We start from the raw sequence: 19,746 nt of genomic DNA on the forward strand, positions 1-19,746 counted from the left end.
ATCCTACCGGATTTTGATCCCAAATGGTTTCAGAAAGAGGGACGGAAATGTAATTGACTTGAGAACTATGGATTTTTTTAAGAGAATGTTATTTCTGAGGGGCTAATTTGAAATATTCTCTAAGATTTATGCGACCTCGGTTTATGGGGACTGTTCCATTGTTGTCATCGTCTAAACAAATTAAAAATCGTATCTGGATCCTGATCGCTGGGTTAAGAATGTAAATTACCCTCCGACGTCTCCGCCCTGCGCCGAGCCATTCCGCGGTTGTTCGGCCGCTCCGATGATTCCTCCGCTCGCCGCCGATCCCGAGCATCCAATTCTCTACGTCTGCGTGGCCCGCGGCACCACCGTCCTCGCGGAGCTCTCTCGCTCCGCTGCCGACGCACCCCACGACGGCGACGAGAACCACCACCTGCCCTCGCAGCTCGCGGACCAGTGCCTCGCCTCCGCGCCTCGCTTCCACCGCCACTACTACCACACCGCTGGCGGGCGGATCTATGCATTCCTCATGGCCGACCCTCTCGTCTTCTTCGCCATCGCCCTCGGCGACGACGAACCTCTCGCCACCATCCTCCTCCTCAAGCGCATCCGCGACTGCTTATCCTCCTCTTCGGTCCTCCATCGCCGCTGCTCCTCCTTCCCTGAACCCCTCCCACGGCTTTTCCTCCAGGAGGACTTCCTCCCGGAGCTCCGCCGCATGGTTTTATCCTTCGCCTCCCACGAGCAGCCTCCCCCACCGCCCGCTTTCCCTAATCCCCTGCCCGATGTTCCTCTTCCATCGCACTCAGACGAGGATCAGAACCGGAAGAAGAAGAACAAGAGAGGGAAGCACCGTGAGGCGAACAGTAAGATGGTGATTTCAGTCGTCGATCGCGACATTGACGATTCCGACCCTGGAAATGGTGCGTCGAAGTCGGCTCCCAAACTCTGGAGCCAGTATGTTCGGAAAATTATTCTCATCGATCTCCTGGTGTGCTCCCTTCTCCTTGTGGCTTGGATATTGTTTTGCCGGGGTTTCCATTGCATCAGCCATTGACATCCATCTCGATTTGGTGGCTGCTGCTGATCTCTGCTCGATCATTACGAGCGTGGATTGCTGGTAACCGATCTTCCAACTCTCCCTTTCCTATCGCGGCAAGTTGATTTACCTTTCAGTTTGTTTTTGATTTCACACCCCTTCGTTTCAATTCTCTGTCTGTATCATCATCCTGATGAATTTGAGGAATTGATAAGATGCTTGCATATCTGCTGATGATTTCATCATGCTCTTAGTTCATGCATACAATTGTCCTTGTGAATTTGAGGAATCGATAAGATGCTTGTCTATCTGCTAAATGTTTGATCAATATAGTACAATTTAGTAGACTCTGAAGATTCTTGGATGATTGATAAACGAAAAGTGTATCTTTTGCTAAATAGGTTTTGATGTTTGGGTTGAAAACAATGAATTTCTTTTGGCATTAGCATCGTAGGTGAATATGGAGTTCAACAAGAACACATGATGAATTTTGTATCAGTATTCATCCATCGAAAACTAGGTTAATGTTCCAGGACTTCAAAAGAATCTGCAACCGTATGAACAATGTGTTATTCCTATCTTGTCACTTAAAGTTATTCCTCCCTTTCCTTTTCTTCCACACAAGTTGTTCCTATATCTTCATATTCCTCCCTTTCTTCGCCGGAGATACTTAAAAACATTTGATTCGAGGAGTCGGTAGAAGGTAAGCAAGCTTCAAATGTGACTTCTTTCATCCTCTTCCTTCACAAGTTATTCCTGATGCCATACTTAAACCCCTTGCAGACAAATAGGAATCAGTTGCTGAGACTTGTTATAGTGCTTGTTAGATAGGTTGTCATTGCTATCCTATATGGAAGAAAGAACTAGTCGGAACCGACTTCAACCGTTTCGCTTTTGGATGCCTTCCTGGACTAGCCCGAGTGGCAGAACTCGGGGAATTGCCCAGGCAACAACATCAGCATCTCGAAGACCAACCGCAGCTCGAAAAGGTTCTCAACAGCCATGTATGAATGTACCACACAATGGCAGACCACCAGTGCAGTCTCGGCCGAAGATCAAGTCTCCCTCGACAATGAGAGAAGCCTCAAAAGCCCCCGTGCAGATTCAACCAAGTGCGGATAAACAACCAAGAGTTGCTCAGGTGAAGTCAAAGAGCAACCCAACATCTCCCTCATCCACCATCACATTGCTGCACAAGTTGCAGGCACAAGCAACATCTGTAGAAAAAGATACAAAACTAAGTTCTAAGTCATCAGTGAACCCCGTTAGGCGGAAATCGAATCTCCGGCATGGAACTGTTAATGCCAGGGAGAAATCTGAGCCTTCACAACTACACAATGCAGAAGACACATCCAAACAAAGTGTGGAGCCAAATTCTGATTCTAAATCTACTACAAATTCGACAAATGTGCAAGACTCAGACTTGAAACCTGAATCCATCAACATAAAAACCCAAGCAGCCTCAGTATCCAGTGATGTTAACATAGAACAGAGACGGAGTTCTATCGAAAAGGAGCGCAAAATTGCAATTTCCCCTGTGTCAAAAGATTCATTTACCGACGGCAAGCGAGCTATTTACGAGGAGGAGATCAAGGAAGGCCTTTCTACACTAAAGCAGAAGATCACTGCTGCCAATTCTGGTCAAGGAAGGAGCAATGGTTCATCAGTGAATGTCATTACTTTAGCAGGCAAAAACAATGGAGCATCGATGGTTATAGGCTACGACGATACGAAGACAGAGAGCTTATTCGAGGACAGTGTCGAGGGAGGCAGCAGCAGAGAAGTGTGGAATCACAATGGAGAGACTGCTTTCTCTGCCAGCATCAACAATAATGTTCAAAGCATCAATAACTCGGCCATCGAGCAGAGTTCATGCAGCGTTAGGCACCCAGGCGTCCACTTGAAGATCTGTAATCGATCATCAGAAACTTTGGCTTCCGATAAGGCAATGAAGAAGCCTCAAGATACTGAAACGAGAAGAACATTTGCACCACTCCAAGGCCAAATGACCTCTCAAGAACCAAGAATCCGAAGACGATGCCTTCGAGCATTGTTTATGGAATCTAGCGAGAGCGATATAGAAAGCCCCCCGAAGCCTCGACGCCATGGATGCCGCTTCAGCTGTGAAGAGAAGAGGAAAGTGAAGAATGACGATCGTCAAACGTCCATGACTAAAACTGGTGCGCAGGCAATGGAGAAGGTTGCAAGTAGAGGCGCTAAGTCATGTTCTATGATTTTATCTCTGGTATTTCTTTTCACTCTCACAATGTCTTTATATCGAGCAAAACAATAAGGAAGGTGAATTAGAAAAATAAAAACGCAATCGATTGATTGCGATTGATTGTCTAGTGAGTCATTGGTTGCTCATCGACTATATTTCTCCAATCAGTTTAATTGGCTGTGGAAAAAAAATGAAGTCTCGGAGGAATTTGAGTTGGGTATGGATTGTGATGGGGAGGTAAGTAAAGGTCTATGTCATGGGCTACTAGGTTAGCAAGGAGTCCACGTAGGAGATCATTCGACTCGGTCAATAGAGAGTTTGTGTGGTATGATTCAGGACTTGGTCAATATAGACTTCATGAGACGTGTCAACAGTTTATGAGCCTACCAATCGAGTCGATCTGAGCTATCGAACACCTTACTTCTCGAGTTAGTCCGAGTTGTCGAGTAATTCCCGACCCACAGACTGGTCGAGCATCTCAACCTCTTGATCTATTGACCCGCCGACTGTCGAAGCCCGAGTGTTTTGCGTGTCCAAGTAGGCCCCTGCCCCTGAGTCTAGGTAGGTTCCCGTGAGCAGACTCCCGCACACTTTTGAGCACAGTAACCACTAGGTGCATCACGAGCAGAGACCACCTTCCCATAATCTCTTTACCACTTTCTTATGATCTCTACGGGTATCTGACACTTATAAAAGGTCAGGTATATGCTCTCCGCGCAAAGGGGAGCTCGAATCAACTCAACCTCTCATATTATTATTTTTTTCTTTTTTGATCTATTATCGAAACACTATGATGACTTAAGTATCATAGTAGTTTTGTTGGGAGAACTCCCCACTAGTCCTTTGATATTTGTTATTCTTCATAGGAATTGTCATATTACGAGAAGAAAGTTAAGAAAAGACTTTGACGTCATTGCTCTTGGATGCAAGATGAATTTCTATCACCGTGTCATCGCGGTGAGATTTGTTGGTACCCCGATTGATTTTGATGTGATCAACCAAGTTAGATTAGGTCCTATTGTAGTCTGATCTCTTTGTCTAAGTGTGCAGGAATTTAGGAGTAAAGGAAGTCGAGCGGAAAATACAGCGGTTAAGAAGGATGACACGAGGGAGTGAGTTGACAGGTTCGGTGCATCCAAGGGATGCAGAAGCTGCAGAAGAGTACACCGGTAGAGCGAGAAGGACGTGCTAAGTGTCCGAGGAATGAGAAGCCAGGAGGAAGGACGCTTGAGGGGTGAAAGGCCAGAGTCGGATTTGGGTGAGCCTAACTTTGGTTGGTCAAAAATCACTCAAACGATGTTTCTAAAAAAAAATTAACTCTGTTGACTTTAACCAAGTCAAAATTTGGCATGGCTTCAACGTGCGCTCCAGCTTTTAATCATTGGTCAAATTAAGGATAGAGATTATCCTTAATCAAGGATGATTCAAACGTTGATAAATGTTTATTTTTTTTAAAGAATAATATTTATCCTTTATCAAAGATCAACGATCAAGATCAAATTCTATCTACGATCAACGATCAAGATTAGTTTGCATATGTTATAAATAAGCTTAGAAGCTAAAGAGAAAAATAACACTTCAATTGTAATATTCTTCTTAGTTTCCGTCTTGTGCTACAAACGTCTGTAAAAGGCTTCTCTACCTACAAAGAGTTTTTAATAGTAAACTTCAACCGTCTTAGCTTACAACCACCTAGATTGTAACAAAGTACATCTGTTTGTATTTGTCTCTTACTAGATTTATTTAATTTAATTTATATTAAATTTATTTAATTGTTAAAACTAATATTTATCTTTGTAAAATTGTACCAGAGATATAATTTTATTTAAAAGGCAATTCACCTCCCCTTTTATTAGTCCACATCCATCCAACAAGATTTTCGCACCGTACCAGGTTGCATAAAGATCGAACATTCAATTTAACCACGTTCAATTATATATATATTCTATTTTTTATATATTTTAAATTTATATTATCTTATTTAAATGAAGTAAATTTAAAAGGCTCCATAATTGACTTCTCAGCTTAAACTCACTTATTGTGAGATTGTTATAGAACAGTATGTTTTTTAAAATTTATTTTTATTATTTATTTAATTATTAATTTCAGTGTAGAAGTGAGCTGGAATCCAAATCCCAATTGGCCTCATCCCGAACCCCGAATCGTATTCCTTTTATTCCCTCCGTCTCTCTCCCCTCTCTCTCTTTCTCTCTCTCTCTCTCTATTTATTGAAACCTCTTCCATCGCTGCTTGGCATTCCACTCCATTCCTGTTCTCCTCCTCTTTCCTCGTCTAGGGTTAGGGTTCCTGGTGATCAGATCGGACCTCGATGGAGCAGCATCAAGGGCAGCGAGCAAAGCCGGCCAAGCTCAAGCCCGTCTTCAAAAAGGTGTGCGAGCTGAAGCCCGGAACCAGCGGCCACAACCTCGTCGTCAAGGTCGATAAATCCACCATCGTGCGCCAGAAGGACCGCCCCGGCCGGATCTCCGAGTGCCTCATAGGAGACGAGACTGCCTCCATCGTCTTCACCGCCCGCAACGAACAAGGTGTGCCGTTTCGTCTCCTCCTGTTGTTATTTTGGTGGCGCTCTCTGTCTATCTAGATCCGATAACCGATCCGAGGCGTGTTGGCATCGTGCCTGGCACGCGGAGCGAGTGTTTTTGTCGGGATCAGGCGATCCTTCGCGTGATTAGTTGTTATAGCGCGATCATGGCACGCTTTTACTCAGATGCGTGATGTTCTAGCCATCTATTTGGACATGCCTGAGTAAACTTTATAGAATTGTATCATCCTGACAGGGGCACAAATAGGGTCTTCGAGCAGGACAGCCCTCGTTAGTCAGTTCTATCATTACATTACATGTTTATCACATGCTTCATCATCTACCAATTCAACTCAATTCCACTTATCTAATACATTGAGGCCTGCTGATCGTTAACTAGTAATTTTGTTACAGTCATTTTCAACTCGCATCTACCTTGACTGGAACGCAGCATCTAACTTATTTTCCTGTACAGTTTGTGGCACTTTCTCATATGCAACAAATTTCTGATGTAATCTGCTTAGTCAACTGTTGTGAATTGGCTACTTTGTGACAATTTTTGAGAAATTGTTAGTGGGATGCCTTGCCTAGCTACTGGAAAAGTGCTTTGATTGAATAGTTTTGGCACGTAAGTATAATCATACAAACCAAGACTCATTTGCTACAGCCCAGTTTTAACAATCAGTTCTAGAACTTCTGTACTAATTGGTGTTAATTTCCTGGTCAACTTCCTAATTTGGCAGTTGACTTGTTGAAGTCTGGTGTTACTGTCATCTTGCGCAATGCCAAGATCGATATGTTCAATGGCTGCATGCGGCTTGCTGTCAATAAGTGGGGGCGAATCGAGGTTACAAAACCTGCAGAATTTGAAGTAAACAAGGACAACAACTTATCTTTGGTCGAGTATGAGCTGGTGGACGTCTAGGAAGAATGATTGAAGAAGAGAGAACACTTGCAAACTACTATCAATGGGACTTAGTTGGATGAACATGCTTTTTCTGACTCTTACGTTTGGTAGTCATAAACTTATGTAATTCAGTAGAGCAATAGTTGGAAGTCATACAAAGCTCACCAGTCTTTGTGGTGCTTGTGTTTCTTCATGGTCATGCCTGGTACTTCATCCTAACTATTATGAATGGAATCAAAGTTATATATATATATATATAATGGATTAGTTGTTCATATAATATCTCTTCGTATGTGAGTTATCATTTGGTTCACTGCTCTGTCGTGGTTACTCAAAGCTCTATATTGGTTTGAGTATTTCTGTCCAGGAAAAAATAATTCAGACCAAGAAGTATAATTCTGTTTTTGTTATGTCAAAACAAATTTTCTGTATTTCAAATATTGGAATTATTATATTTTGATTTTTTGCATAAAAATTGGATTGAGAATTTTGTAGTAAAAGAAAGGTGACTGGGTAGGGGTGTAAACTAGTCTAACTCGCTCAATTAAGTTAACAAGTCAAACTTGAGCTTGATTATTGAGCTAAGTTCAAATTTAATAGTATTTAATTTATGTTCTTATGAACATATTGATTTAAAAGTTTACAAATTTATTAATTTATTTATTAAGAGGTTCACAAATATATTCGTTAAAAAATTTATTTATATATATATAATCCTATTATATTGCTAAGTATTCATCCATAGAACAATCTATGTTATATATATATATATATATATATATATATAAATATATATATATATATATATATATATATAATGAATTATAAATATTATACGTTAATGAATTGAACTCGAATTTATTTTTGAATCATTTGCAAACTATTTAATTTCATTATAAATCAAACTCGATTTTAAACTCAATTCGATTACACCGCTATTACTCGGATGATCCAATCACAACTATTATATGAATATATGGATTTTGTATAGACAAGATTCGAATCTCGATAAAATTGAAACAATATCCTTCTTCGTCGTGATTAACTGTAACTTTTTGATTTATTTTCTCATAGATGATCGTAAATCCGACCGTATGGGACCGCTGGGATGGAATATTCCACCTTTTGTTGAAAAACAAGTTTTGTGAAATTCAAATTCTGTCTTTAAAGCGACATAAAATGCATTTTGGTTACAATCTTTAGGTAGCAGAAATGTGTTGGAGAATAATAATGCAACTACAAACACCTCATGTCTAAGTCCCTGATCACTAAAAATTCTAGTGTGTCATGTCACTGCAGCAATAATAATTCACGATACAAAAGCGATATCGCGTTGTCTTCTTTGTTGTTACCGACGTCTTCTTCGGTCATCATCTTCTTCGTCAGAGTCACCACTCTCTCGAAACCGAGGGTTCTTCTCCTGAGGAAGAAAGACATAAAAGTAACTATCTTCCGGAGCAAATAATTTGTATTGAATAACAGAAGAAAACCCCCGGCCGGGATACAAACCGGTCTCTGCTCCTGATCTGTAGTCTTTCTTGATTCATAGCTCGATACTCTTTCGGATGTGGAGCGATCGTCATCCCTATACCGTTTTCGATAATCTGTTCACATTAGATGAACAAATTTTAACTCCATGGATCACACAAAAAGAAGAAGAAAAAGCAACCAAATTTCAATAAGCTTTAGTACCTCTACCATGCCTATATGACCCTCCGTGTCCATGGTCTCCACCATGCCTGCCATCTGAAAGTAGATATAAGCATAGCGGCAAATCCTTGAAGCTATTAGAAAAACAAATTTTCCGACATCCATAGAAACAAAGAGTCTAGAGCAACGTGCATAGTCTTCAATTTATGCACAAATAAAACAAACAAATATACCTTGTTCTGGAACTATCTATCGTGCTGTCGATATTTAGGAAGGTCATTCAAAGGGTGTGGCATCTCTAAAGAACATTCAGCTATAAAATGGACCTATTGCTACCCATCTCAACAAATATAGAACATGGAGTTTCTGAATGAACATGTATATGACATGGCACCAGAACAAGTCCCCCAAAAAATATAATTTTCATGATTTCTAATGAAAGATGTAAACATAGACGACACCCAAGATTGCTTTACTTACATGGAACAGCTGGTTGAAAAGCACCTAGAGCTTCTGTACCATAATCTACTAATTCTCTCTGTGCTTCTAGCTCTCTCTGGACCAACTTTCCATAGCCGCCTCTACGTAATGCTTGTCAAGGAAATATAGATGATATACAAGATACAAAAACCGCATTAGATGCTAACGAGAGAAGCCAGAAGCTACGAACAACTTTATTCCAGTTTCTCTAGCAAGATACAAAAAACATGTTTTAGGTATGAGCAAGAAAAGGTTATTATTGTTAAATAAGAGCTGAGAAGTTTCAAGTTTTAGGAGGAAAAACAACTTTTTATATATAAAAGAAAATGATTAAAGCACTGCAGGAACCTATCAAATATGATGCTTAAGAAAATTTGTCGAACACGCCAAGGTAGAAATCATAGCAAAATGCTGCTACAATTTCATACATCGAAGGTGAACACATAGTCAATAAAATCTTATTCAAGCTCAGCATCTAGTAAAGCAACGCACTATAACCACATTTCTAAATTGCTGATTCCATGAATTTCTAGGTTATTTCAAACTTCTGAAGTTTGAAATCCAAACATATTTCTTAACAAAAAGATATCTAAAACTATGTTTATACGTCAAATTGACCCCCAAAAAGTTCCTGATGGTTAATCAGTTTTCCCCTAACCTTTACATCAAGTGATCAAAGAAAAAATTGATTTACATCAAGCTTCTCAAACTGTACATCAAGTCATCAAAGAATTAGTACTTTGCAGAATATTTATTCCATAATCTATGTCCTACAAGAAAATTAGCTAAATTGATTCGTGACAAATCTTTTTAGTTTATCTTTTCTCCAATTTGTGAATAAAAAGCTAGCCAATTTTCTAAAACAGCAACAGCGACTGACTTGTCTAGTTGTCTTAAATTGGGCTAAAGAGAAATTTTTCATGATCAGGAAGTAATTGGTTTGCAAGATTATAACATGTCTTCTTCTCTGAATGAACCTGAATGATAAGAGAATTACTTTGCAAGATTAGTTTCTCCAGCATGGCTCTAAATGAATCAAGGTGAGAATTTAACAATTATTTCCAGCATGAGAAGGTTTACCATAAAAAAACTCAAGATAAAACACCAAGGACATCAAAGAATTAAAGATCTCACTTTGTGTGTCAAAACACGTTTTCAGGATGCAAGAATGAGAAGTTAACTTAGTAGAAGAAAAAGCCTCTAAAAGCTTAGCCAAAGGAATCCTTGTCATGTTAATTCATATCAATTATCAACAAGAAATACAGCTCAAAGGATATCTGGATCATAGTCAGTACGATATTCGTCTCTCACCTGTGAAGATAAACAAGATGACCTATTAGAAATACTCATATGTAATGTTTTAAATTTACAAGATATCTTAAAAGAGAGTAAACAAGACATCACTTGTCCACCACTTCGACCACGACCCCACTGCCTGCCTTCCTCAAACCCCCAATCAAAATCTACACGTATTGGGCGATCATCGAGCATTGTCCCACTAATATACTTAACAGCATCTTCAGCATCCTCCCTAGAATAGTACCTAGGAAAAAACTTCTGATCTTATTAACTTTGCATTTAAACAAAAATAGAAATCTAGTGCAAAGAAATGTCTGAGCGAGCATATTTGAACAGCAAAGGCCTCAAGAGAAATTAAGATGTTACCAAGAATAATCTTACTCAAGAAGCACAAATAAGCACATACATAATTTATAGTTCAAATAGATAAAACTCCCAAAGCCCAAATGCACCATTGGTCATAAGGGACACAACAACAGATTCCACTACACTAAGATACTTCTTGTTAGCACAAAGGCAATGCAAAATTAATGATCTTATACAAGATACAACATACTAGGTTCCTGCTATTGTGTAAAGAAACATCTTAGCGACAAAACATGAAACAATCAATTACTTTTCACAAACTTAGCATGGGATTGCCACAGAACCAACTCACTGATCAATGTCTTGACACTTAAATAAACATGTTGACACCTTCTTAGCAAAGTTTGTATCAATTTAGTAGAGGATTGAAGTCCCTAGCATCAAAGAGGACTAGAGAAGCATTTCAAGAGAGAACTTTCTCAAAATGAAAATTAATCTTTTAGATAAGCTCTTGGTAAATGTAAAAGTGTCAAAATAGGAACTCAAAGCACCAGTGTGTGAAGCAACAAACTCTGAAAATAAGTTGCATATCCAAGCCTTTATTCGATTAATTTGTGGATATCAATTACCTAACCTAGATTAACACTAGCTTTTAAACATTAGAAAAATGGTTAGTCTATTGATAAATATCAATCCCCCTCAAAAGTGAGAATTCGATAGCACCTTGTCCAATAGCAGGAAAGTAGAACATCACCTAATAGAATTTACAGCAGGCTCTTGATTACTACATTCCTGTACAAGGTTTTGTTAGTCAAGCACTAGCAAAAAGATGGGCCTAGGTTGAAGCATTGGCCATGAAAGTAATTGTTTTGTAAGAGCAGGGAAATAAATGCCATAGAATGAGGGTCTGTGTGAGGGTGGCTAAGGTTTCCCAAGATGCAACAAATCAAGATTCTCATTGCAAACATGCAAGGAAATAAAGTAAACCACATGAGAAGAAAAATTGCACATGTGCAAGCAACAAGAAGATTTTTGCAGGAATTTATGAGACAAGCATCTACATGAATGTATCTCTGAAGTGTACGTGGTTCTTAAGGATTTCCATGAGCAAGTGAATCTCCAATGCACAACATTGTCTCGTGCAAACAAGCAACTTCTGAAAGAGATTTCTAATTTCTTCATTTCCATGTTCTTGTGCTAGGTTCAGTACACAACTTGTATTTATATTTTTGGGTACCTAGCTGCTTTATATTTCATATGGCTCTATACTAAATTGGATGATGACTTGAGTTTAACTTACGTTGCGCATGTACCAGAATAATATTTCCATAAACATTTTTCTTGGAGAATGATGATATTTATATCTACTTTTGAAACATTATTAGAAATGAGTCTCCCACCTTGTTTAAACCTGAGTGTAAAATGAACAGAGAAAGCGGATTGCTTAAAATGCTACTGTTAGTGAAACCACCCAGCTTAATTCAAGTTGAATCTTTCTCCCAAACAACAACATTGATTAAATTGGCATTTTGGTGTAATATCTATGTAAGGTAACGCTAGCCTAATGCCAAGTAAAGGGAAAGGCATCTTACAAAACAAAGCAGAAGCCGCAGGGGGTCTTTGTATTCTTGTCCAGCCCCATGATGATCTTCTTTATCTCGCCCGCGCGGGAGAAGAGCTCGTAAACCTGTTCCTCAGTGGAGTAAAATGACATGTTGCCGACATAGACCGTCGTCGACGCCTGAAGCGCCCGCTCGTACTCCTCCTGGTTTCCGTGGAACCTCCTATCCCTGTAGGCCGACAGCTTAGCGAGATCCTGTAGATGGACAAAACAACAGCACAAATCAAACAATCCATCTCAAAACGGAAAGGAGACGCAATAATGATACAAATCGTAGCAGTATAGGGCGGGAAATTGGACGACCTTGAACAAAGAAGCCATCTTGGTTCCTCGTTAAAGGAGCATCAGATCAAATCAGTGATCCGCCGAAGGTGACGACTGAAAAGAGAGAGATAGGGGAAGGTAGGGCTTTTTAGGTTAAGCCGAGGGCGGGTCGGCGAGGAGAGAGAGGATCAAAATATCACTTTGCCCCCTACAATTTATTTGCATATTTTCATTTATCTCTAAAGCTTATTACATTTTTAAAACGACTCCGTGATTTTATGGCAATTTACTGAAACGCACATGCAGTTTCAAATATTCAAATTTCAAATCACTTATTTTGCTTTCCGACATAAGCGGCTGCCGGTCCGACAGAGGTAAAAGAAGTCAGATGGCAGCGAAAAGGGCATTTTGGGTTCAAAAAAAATCAGTTTATTCGATATAATTTAGTAATTTTAAGAATACTCATCCCTAGTCCGACGAAGTCACAGGGCAGCGAAAAGGGCATTTTGGGAAATCAATATATAATTTAGTAATTTTAAGAAGTAAAATACATGATTAGTTCAATAAAATTCTCATAATTTTGGATTGAAAAATACTTTTGGAAGAAAAAAAAAGGACGTCCGAGAAATATCAAATGGACACTTCTTTTATATATAAAAAAAAAAATCAAAGGGGCTCTCCATAAGTGTGCAACGACCAATAGCTATTATAATATATAAAAATACTTAACAGTTGTTAAATATGTTTAATGATGAATTTAAATTTTAAAATTTATAATTTGTAGAAGTTACTGAATAGATATTACAATATATAAAAATTAATCAATAGCTACTAAAACGTGTTTAAGATAAATTTAAGGTTTAGGATTGTAACAATTACATAATAACTTCTGCAACTATGTTTAAAGTGATTTTGATAAAATTTAAATAATTTTGACATAAATAGTATTTTGATATGATATTATTCAAAAATTCTAAATCTTAAATCATAAGTTTATCCTAAATCATTGTAACTTCCATATGATTTAGGACTTCTATACATTATATCAACTACTAGATAACTTCCATATGATGTAAACTTTAAATTTTAAATTTATCATAAATATGTTATAACAGTTACTAAGCAATTTTTATACGTTGTAAATTTATAAACATATTGTAGCAACTACTCGGTAGCTTCTATACATGATAATAGTTATTAGTAACTACTACAATAACAATGGATTAAAGAATATTTTCAAGATAAAATTATTAAAGAGGCATTCATTTAACTTTAACCGAAAAAAGTGCACTTTAACCGAAATAGAGTGCTCAGCCATTGATTTTATAAATGATGAGCGCTCATTTAATTTTTACCCTTTAAATTTTGATATATACTGACATAGATTTAAAACTACAATTTACATTCTATTAATTAATACTAAACTTCCTTAATCACTTTATATCATTTAATAAACAAAATATTAAATTTAAATTTTCTTAATTTTAGCTACTCGTAAATTTAGCACATTCATCCGGTAACTTTTGGTAAATACATTTAACAGGCTTGGAAATCTCCTATAAATAGGGATCGAGCCAGGCTGGTTCTTGTTCTCTCGCAGGAAGGCTCCTTTCTCCTGCTCCTTTTGGTTCTGCCCTTCGCTTTCCCCAAACTAGAGTGCCACAGCCTCCGCGTGGGCGACGGGATTCTAAGGAGAGCGGAGCAAGCGGCAGCGCCGACCGGCGATTCCTCATCGTAAGCCTTCCTCCTCCACTTCTCTTCTTCTTTCTTCTTTCTCCTTTTTCCTCCGCCGAATTCGGCCGCCTTGCGCCAGGTTTCTCTATTTCGGTCAGGATCGCGCGATTTGTCTGGTTCCGATTGCTTCTGCCTACTGTCTACGGAGTATCGGGAAGGTTCGGATAGCGAACCGTGGATACGTCCAATTCGGTTCGGACTAACCCTAGGTTCTATGACGCCTGACATCCATTGAGTCAGCGCAATTAGTATGATCGCCTTGTGTGTATCTGTTTGATCTTGCCGCATCCTTGATTCTTAAGCTTCCAAATTTTATTTTTTTATTCTTTCTATAGGCAAAGGTGATTTTGATCGGGTCAAGATGATACACTGTAGATGAGTTATCGAAATGTTACTTCCCGATAATGGGGTTATGTTTCTTTGCAACAAGTTAATTCTGTTGTAAAATTGGTCGATTTGATGATAATTTTGATTAGTTCGGCAGCCAAAACCAGAATTTTTTTAACATTGTTTCCAATTCATGCTTGCTGTTGATTGTGCTAAGCTTAGGAGTTAGAACTAATCTATATTGATCCGATTATCAATATTTATGCCAAATTTGATGTCTCTTTCTGTGCAAATCAGATCTTTATCATGGACACAAGACATTGTAAACAGAATAATGAATATCTTATATTCTTTACTGAATCAAGATCGTGCTTTGGGAGTTTTCACTAGTAGATAGATGGAAAATTGGCAGATGTGTTATTTAGAAGCTTGACAATAAATAGTAGTGACAAATTGTTACTTACAACTGCAGTTAGAGATTCAACTATAACTAAACTGTTACAAACCAGGTGCAAGACCTAGTCCATGGGTATTGTGGGTCAAGATATGGCTTATTCAGCTTTGTAAGTTCCTGGAAACTTTGGATGGAGCTTACAGTCAGCATTGCTATGCGGAAACAATGCAATGGATGGGAATCAAATTGTAGAGAAAGAAGATGGAGAGGGAAATTGAGAAGGAGAAATGGAGATAGGGGAAAGAGATGAAGAATTAATCTTGTACTGCTCGACTATCTTGTATTACATGATGTGTATTTATGAAGTAAAAGTACAACTTGGTCATAGTAAAATTTTATTTGCCCCCATTTACTGTTGATTTCCCTGAATTCGTTATCTGTCAAGGCCACTTTCTCATATCTTGATCGAGGCCGAAGCCTCCTCAGAATGCGACATTTTCCATCCCAATCAAACCATTCTTGTCCTCAAGCATGTATTCCAAATACTTGTATCATACATTAACTTCAGTTTGGAATTCATCATCTTGCAACAACCATTTCTTTAGGATGATGGAAGCACAGAGATTGGATTGGAAAAGTTTTTCTTTAGCAAATTTGGATGGGAGTAGAAAAGGTGATGTTCTTTAGCTTCATACTTGAGGGTGTATTTTGTTTAATGTTTTCTCCAGATTGACGACTGGCAAGTTATGCCAACCTGCTTACGCATGCTCATATATGCAGATGTGTTATTCAAATCTTCAAAGCATTTTTGTGCTTTTTAAAGTTGTTTTTCCTCCTCTTTTTATTTTGGTGATTTTGTTGAGAATCTCTCTAAATCCAGGTTAAAAAAATTCAGATAGGTACGTTTAGACACTATATGTCACTGTTAACTTGCATGTTAATTATTCTTTTTCAAAATATTTATTTTTGATGTCTAGACATGGAAAGCATATCCAAACGTTTTAAGACAGATAAAAACCTGAAATTCTGAAATTCCACCTGAAAAAGAAATGATATTTCAAACATTTCGGATCACACTTAGACAATGTCTTCAAATTTGGGTTTACCTACAGTGTTCTCATGTTTGGATAACCTAACTTTGTGGCACAAATTAAGAACTATGCATATTTCCCTCCTATATTTTCACTCTCAAATATCATATCCTTTACATTTTGATATCTAATTTAAAGTATTAATTTTGTATGATATTCTTCTTGTTTCATGCACGTAGCAATTGCAGAACAATGATAAAGCTTTTTAAAATTAAGGACCAAAAACGGGAGGAATCAGCAAATTCCAGTGGAAAGGCTCCTATCAAGAAACAAAGTGCTGGAGAATTGCGTCTTCACAAGGGTTAGCTCGATCATGAGTTGTTCTGTTTGCACAGATCCATATAAAATATTTTAGTACTTATAAATTTATTAGTGTTTATTGAGTTATTTTTATCAGCATTGTTATTTTGTAAATTATTATCATCATTTTGTTAAACTTAAATATATTTATTGTTATTTATAAAGTTATTTTATTTATAAGATCATATTGGTTTTTATGTCGTGTCGGCTCTACTCAATACAGATACAGTACTTTGGATACAAAAACTGTCACCAATAATGAAATTGTGGTTGATACCTCGATAGGTCTGAGTTTGTCAGTGTGCAAAAGATGCCTAGCTAGTGTTCTAAATTGTTCTTGGCAAAACCATTTGCTGTCTGGAAATATTCCTTGGTTGGAATAATTTTGACATACTTTGTTGCGCTATACTGCTACTTTTGTTGTATTCATTCACTATAATACGATGATTCTAGTTCCTTTCTCATTTTTGCTATCAAATCTCAAAACTATTCATTCTATTTTCCCTTTCTCAGCTAACTTCATCATTGTGTGATGATCACTGTTTTCTTGTAATGTTAATTTGAGCTGTGAAATTGTATTCTATTTTATGTCATTGCAACTATATCTCATAAAATGATTTTTTTTTGCTGGTATGATTAATCAAATACTCAAAATCATGTTATAATGTGTTCCTTCTTATGTTATTATAGACCTGCTCCATGTTGTGGTACTTTTTTTGTCTTGGATATACTTCACTAGATATTGACCAGCAAAATATGCCATTGTTTTTTCATATGTTGTCTCTGATTGTGGATCATTGAACTAAAGATTTGCTTGTAAGATTTTATCCAAACTGATATGATGCCTAATAAAATTTTCATGTCTCTCACATATCAATTATTGGTAACCAAGTTTTTAATATCTGCATCTCTTTGATCCAAAGTGCTGTGTTCTATTATAGATATAAGTTCATACCTTATATTGCTAATCCATTTTCAGATATCAGTGAACTGAATCTACCAAAAAGCACAGACATAACATTTCCAAATGGCAAGGATGATCTGATGAATTTTGAAATCAGCATAAGACCTGACGAAGGATACTATCAGTAAGTAATAGTCCGTCAATATTCAGTAGCATTAGTTTGTGTCTACATAAGCTAACTGGTTGGACAAGTGCATTTTCTAGTAATCTCAATCTACTTCTTTAAATTATTACAAGGCTCCTTGACTGATGGTTTGAGTATTGTTGTCGAATCTATATTTTTGTAGATCAGATATACTTGTTCTTGTTGCCTCTTTAGCATAAATTATCTTCCTCATAGTTCCTTCTAATTTCTACGAGTTATTGATCTAAGATATTTTCCTTTGTGCTTTGTTCAACTTAGTTTCTGCTTAATGATTTTGTCAGAGGTGGTACGTTTATTTTCACATTCCAAGTATCTCCTTCGTATCCTCATGAGCCACCAAAGGTCAAATGCAAGACAAAGGTAAAGCTTAACATATTTGTGAAGTTCCTTTTCACTTGGGTAACACTAAAATTTATAATCCAGGTTTACCATCCTAATATTGACTTGGAGGGAAATGTCTGCCTTAACATTTTGCGTGAAGACTGGAAGCCTGTGCTTAACATTAATACTATTGTTTATGGCCTGATTCTTCTCTTCATGGTACGTAGTCTTAAATTTCTCCTTTGTCTAATTATTATAATTAACATTCATCTGTCATTCACGCACTTGGATAATTTTATCATTTAATCTAATTACGCACGTAGATTTGTTTATTCAGCAATGTGCTATGTGCCACGCAAGAAACAATTCATTCATTAGTTCACTATGACTTTTGTATATAATATCTACCCTGCCATCAATCCATTCATGCATGCATTTCGTTGAACTTTATTATCGTCACTCATTGATGCGGCTAAGAAATTGATGGCTCTATGGACAGAACATGTCATGAACTTGCAAATAACTTACTTTTCTTTATACCATTCTTTCATCATATCATGTCCTAATACTTTTATATAACACCTCTTTGCCCCAAAGTGGAAGTTTCTGTTCTTTTGATAACTATTGGAACTCCTACACTTCTCAATTTTGGGAACTTTCTTTTGTCAACGACTTGTAGATGCTATTGCTGTTCAATCGATAAACTCTACTCCGAACCATTGTCTTACTAAGATCTTATTCTTTTCTGTGATTGCCTTGAGCACAGCAACCCAACGACGAGGATCCGCTAAATCATGAGGCGGCAGCGGTTCTCCGCGACAACCCCAAGTTATTCGAGACGAATGTGAAAAGGGCAATGACTGGAGGTTATGTGGGTCAAGTCTACTTCCCAAGGTGCACATGACCAAAGGCTAAGTGCATAACATTGCAAACTGTGTCCTGGGAAACGATAGTTATGGTCGAAAAGATTTTCTTGTGGTGCTATATAATATGAAAACCATTTGTATTTGGCATTACCGCTGTAACTTGGTTCAAAGATTAGGCCATGGCGGCCAATTTCCATGCATTTCAAGTATTCTATGTTTATCTATCCCGTTGTTTAGTTAAACAGCTTTTGGAGTTGAGCACATCATGGAGTAGCTCAACTAAGGATAAATTTCTTCATCCCACGATCACTAATAGAAACCTAACAGTTATCTAATGCCATTTCTATTTCATGTCTCCTAGAGGCTAAAGTGCTATGATATTGCCCTTGGAGTTATGGTACGATGATAAAAAGAGAGACAGATTTCTTAGATAATAAGAATTTAAATTTTACTCTGAGCACATTGGACTTGAGGAATTTAAAATTTTTATAACATTAGATCATCCATCCGTCAAGATTGATCACTTTAGAATTAATTGAGATTAGTTTTGAAGGTATATAACTTTCTCTTTTAATTTGTCTAGCATATAAATTTGGAATATAGATAATACACACTTTAATATTAATATTAAAATTCAAATTATAGTTGTTTGAGTTTTGCTATGCTGCGCAACGAGGAATTCGCGACTCATGTGTGACACCCGTGATCCACCGCTGCCGCCGTTGCTACGCTGTCCGGCCACCACCGGCTGCCACCTCGGGCGCGATCGACATGCCACTCGCCGGCGCTCTGTCCGGCGTCAGATTCTGATCAAATAGTGGTCGAAATCCAGCGGAATTCAACAAAACAGGGTCGATAGTGCGTGTGCGTCGTTTCTGACCAAATCGCGGCTGAAAATGGCTCGCGCCACTGTCGACGGCGATCAAGCCGAATTCCGACCGAATCACGGTCAAGGAAGGACAGGCGACAGTGGCGCATAGTGGGGGCGACGTTTTCCGAGCAAATTACGCCGGATTCCGACCACTATCCAATCGGAATTCGGCACTAGCCGAAGCGCCGGTGAGTGGCGCATCGATCGCGGCTGAGGCGGCGGCTGGCGGTGGCCGGACGACGCGGCGAGGGCGGCAGCAACGGCGATGGATCAGGGAATCGCACACGGGTCGCGCACGAATTTATCGCGCAGCATAGCAAACCCCATAGTTCTCTTATCTTATCTGTTCCCCTGTACCAAAGACCAAAGCAATAACAATGCGATGTGGAAATTGAACCATAGGAAACGCTAAATGACGACAG

General features: G+C 38.2%; 4 protein-coding genes across 6 annotated transcripts; 3 read left to right on the forward strand and 1 right to left on the reverse strand.

Annotated features, from left to right (window-relative positions):
* Window positions 1–283: 283 nt before the first annotated feature.
* LOC141825956 (phytolongin Phyl1.2-like) lies at window positions 284–1,312 on the forward strand. The gene has a single exon (XM_074713216.1). It carries the CDS (start codon window positions 284–286, stop codon window positions 1,037–1,039), a length of 756 nt encoding a protein of 251 aa, XP_074569317.1. The 3' UTR covers window positions 1,040–1,312.
* Window positions 1,313–5,459: 4,147 nt separating this feature from the next.
* LOC141826787 (uncharacterized protein At4g28440-like) lies at window positions 5,460–6,940 on the forward strand. The gene is made up of 2 exons (XM_074714088.1): window positions 5,460–5,788; window positions 6,528–6,940. Exons 1-2 carry the CDS (start codon window positions 5,572–5,574, stop codon window positions 6,707–6,709), a joined length of 399 nt encoding a protein of 132 aa, XP_074570189.1. The 5' UTR covers window positions 5,460–5,571; the 3' UTR covers window positions 6,710–6,940.
* Window positions 6,941–7,831: 891 nt separating this feature from the next.
* LOC141827671 (nuclear cap-binding protein subunit 2) lies at window positions 7,832–12,473 on the reverse strand. The gene is made up of 8 exons (XM_074714974.1): window positions 12,351–12,473; window positions 12,019–12,242; window positions 10,226–10,364; window positions 10,099–10,132; window positions 8,822–8,926; window positions 8,384–8,437; window positions 8,201–8,295; window positions 7,832–8,111 (listed from the first exon to the last, which is right to left on the reverse strand). Exons 1-8 carry the CDS (start codon window positions 12,366–12,368, stop codon window positions 8,040–8,042), a joined length of 741 nt encoding a protein of 246 aa, XP_074571075.1. The 5' UTR covers window positions 12,369–12,473; the 3' UTR covers window positions 7,832–8,039.
* Window positions 12,474–13,908: 1,435 nt separating this feature from the next.
* LOC141827759 (NEDD8-conjugating enzyme Ubc12-like) lies at window positions 13,909–18,706 on the forward strand. Of its 3 annotated transcripts, none has more exons than XM_074715078.1 (6): window positions 13,909–14,045; window positions 16,037–16,158; window positions 17,137–17,245; window positions 17,548–17,626; window positions 17,690–17,806; window positions 18,354–18,706. In XM_074715078.1, the coding sequence occupies exons 2-6, from the start codon at window positions 16,050–16,052 to the stop codon at window positions 18,489–18,491; spliced, it is 552 nt and encodes a 183-aa protein (XP_074571179.1). In that variant the 5' UTR covers window positions 13,909–14,045; window positions 16,037–16,049; the 3' UTR covers window positions 18,492–18,706. The 3 variants fall into 3 exon arrangements, with proteins under 3 accessions (XP_074571179.1, XP_074571178.1, XP_074571177.1); XM_074715077.1 differs by having other exon boundaries at window positions 13,918–14,045; window positions 16,046–16,158; XM_074715076.1 differs by lacking the exon at window positions 13,909–14,045 and adding an exon at window positions 15,423–15,439.
* The last annotated feature ends 1,040 nt before the right edge of the window (window positions 18,707–19,746 follow it).

This window comes from Curcuma longa, chromosome 4, assembly GCF_044706935.1.
Source record: "Curcuma longa cultivar G26 ecotype Majalengka, Jawa Barat chromosome 4, ITB_CL_G26_1.1, whole genome shotgun sequence".
Taxonomy (NCBI): Eukaryota; Viridiplantae; Streptophyta; class Magnoliopsida; order Zingiberales; family Zingiberaceae; genus Curcuma; species Curcuma longa.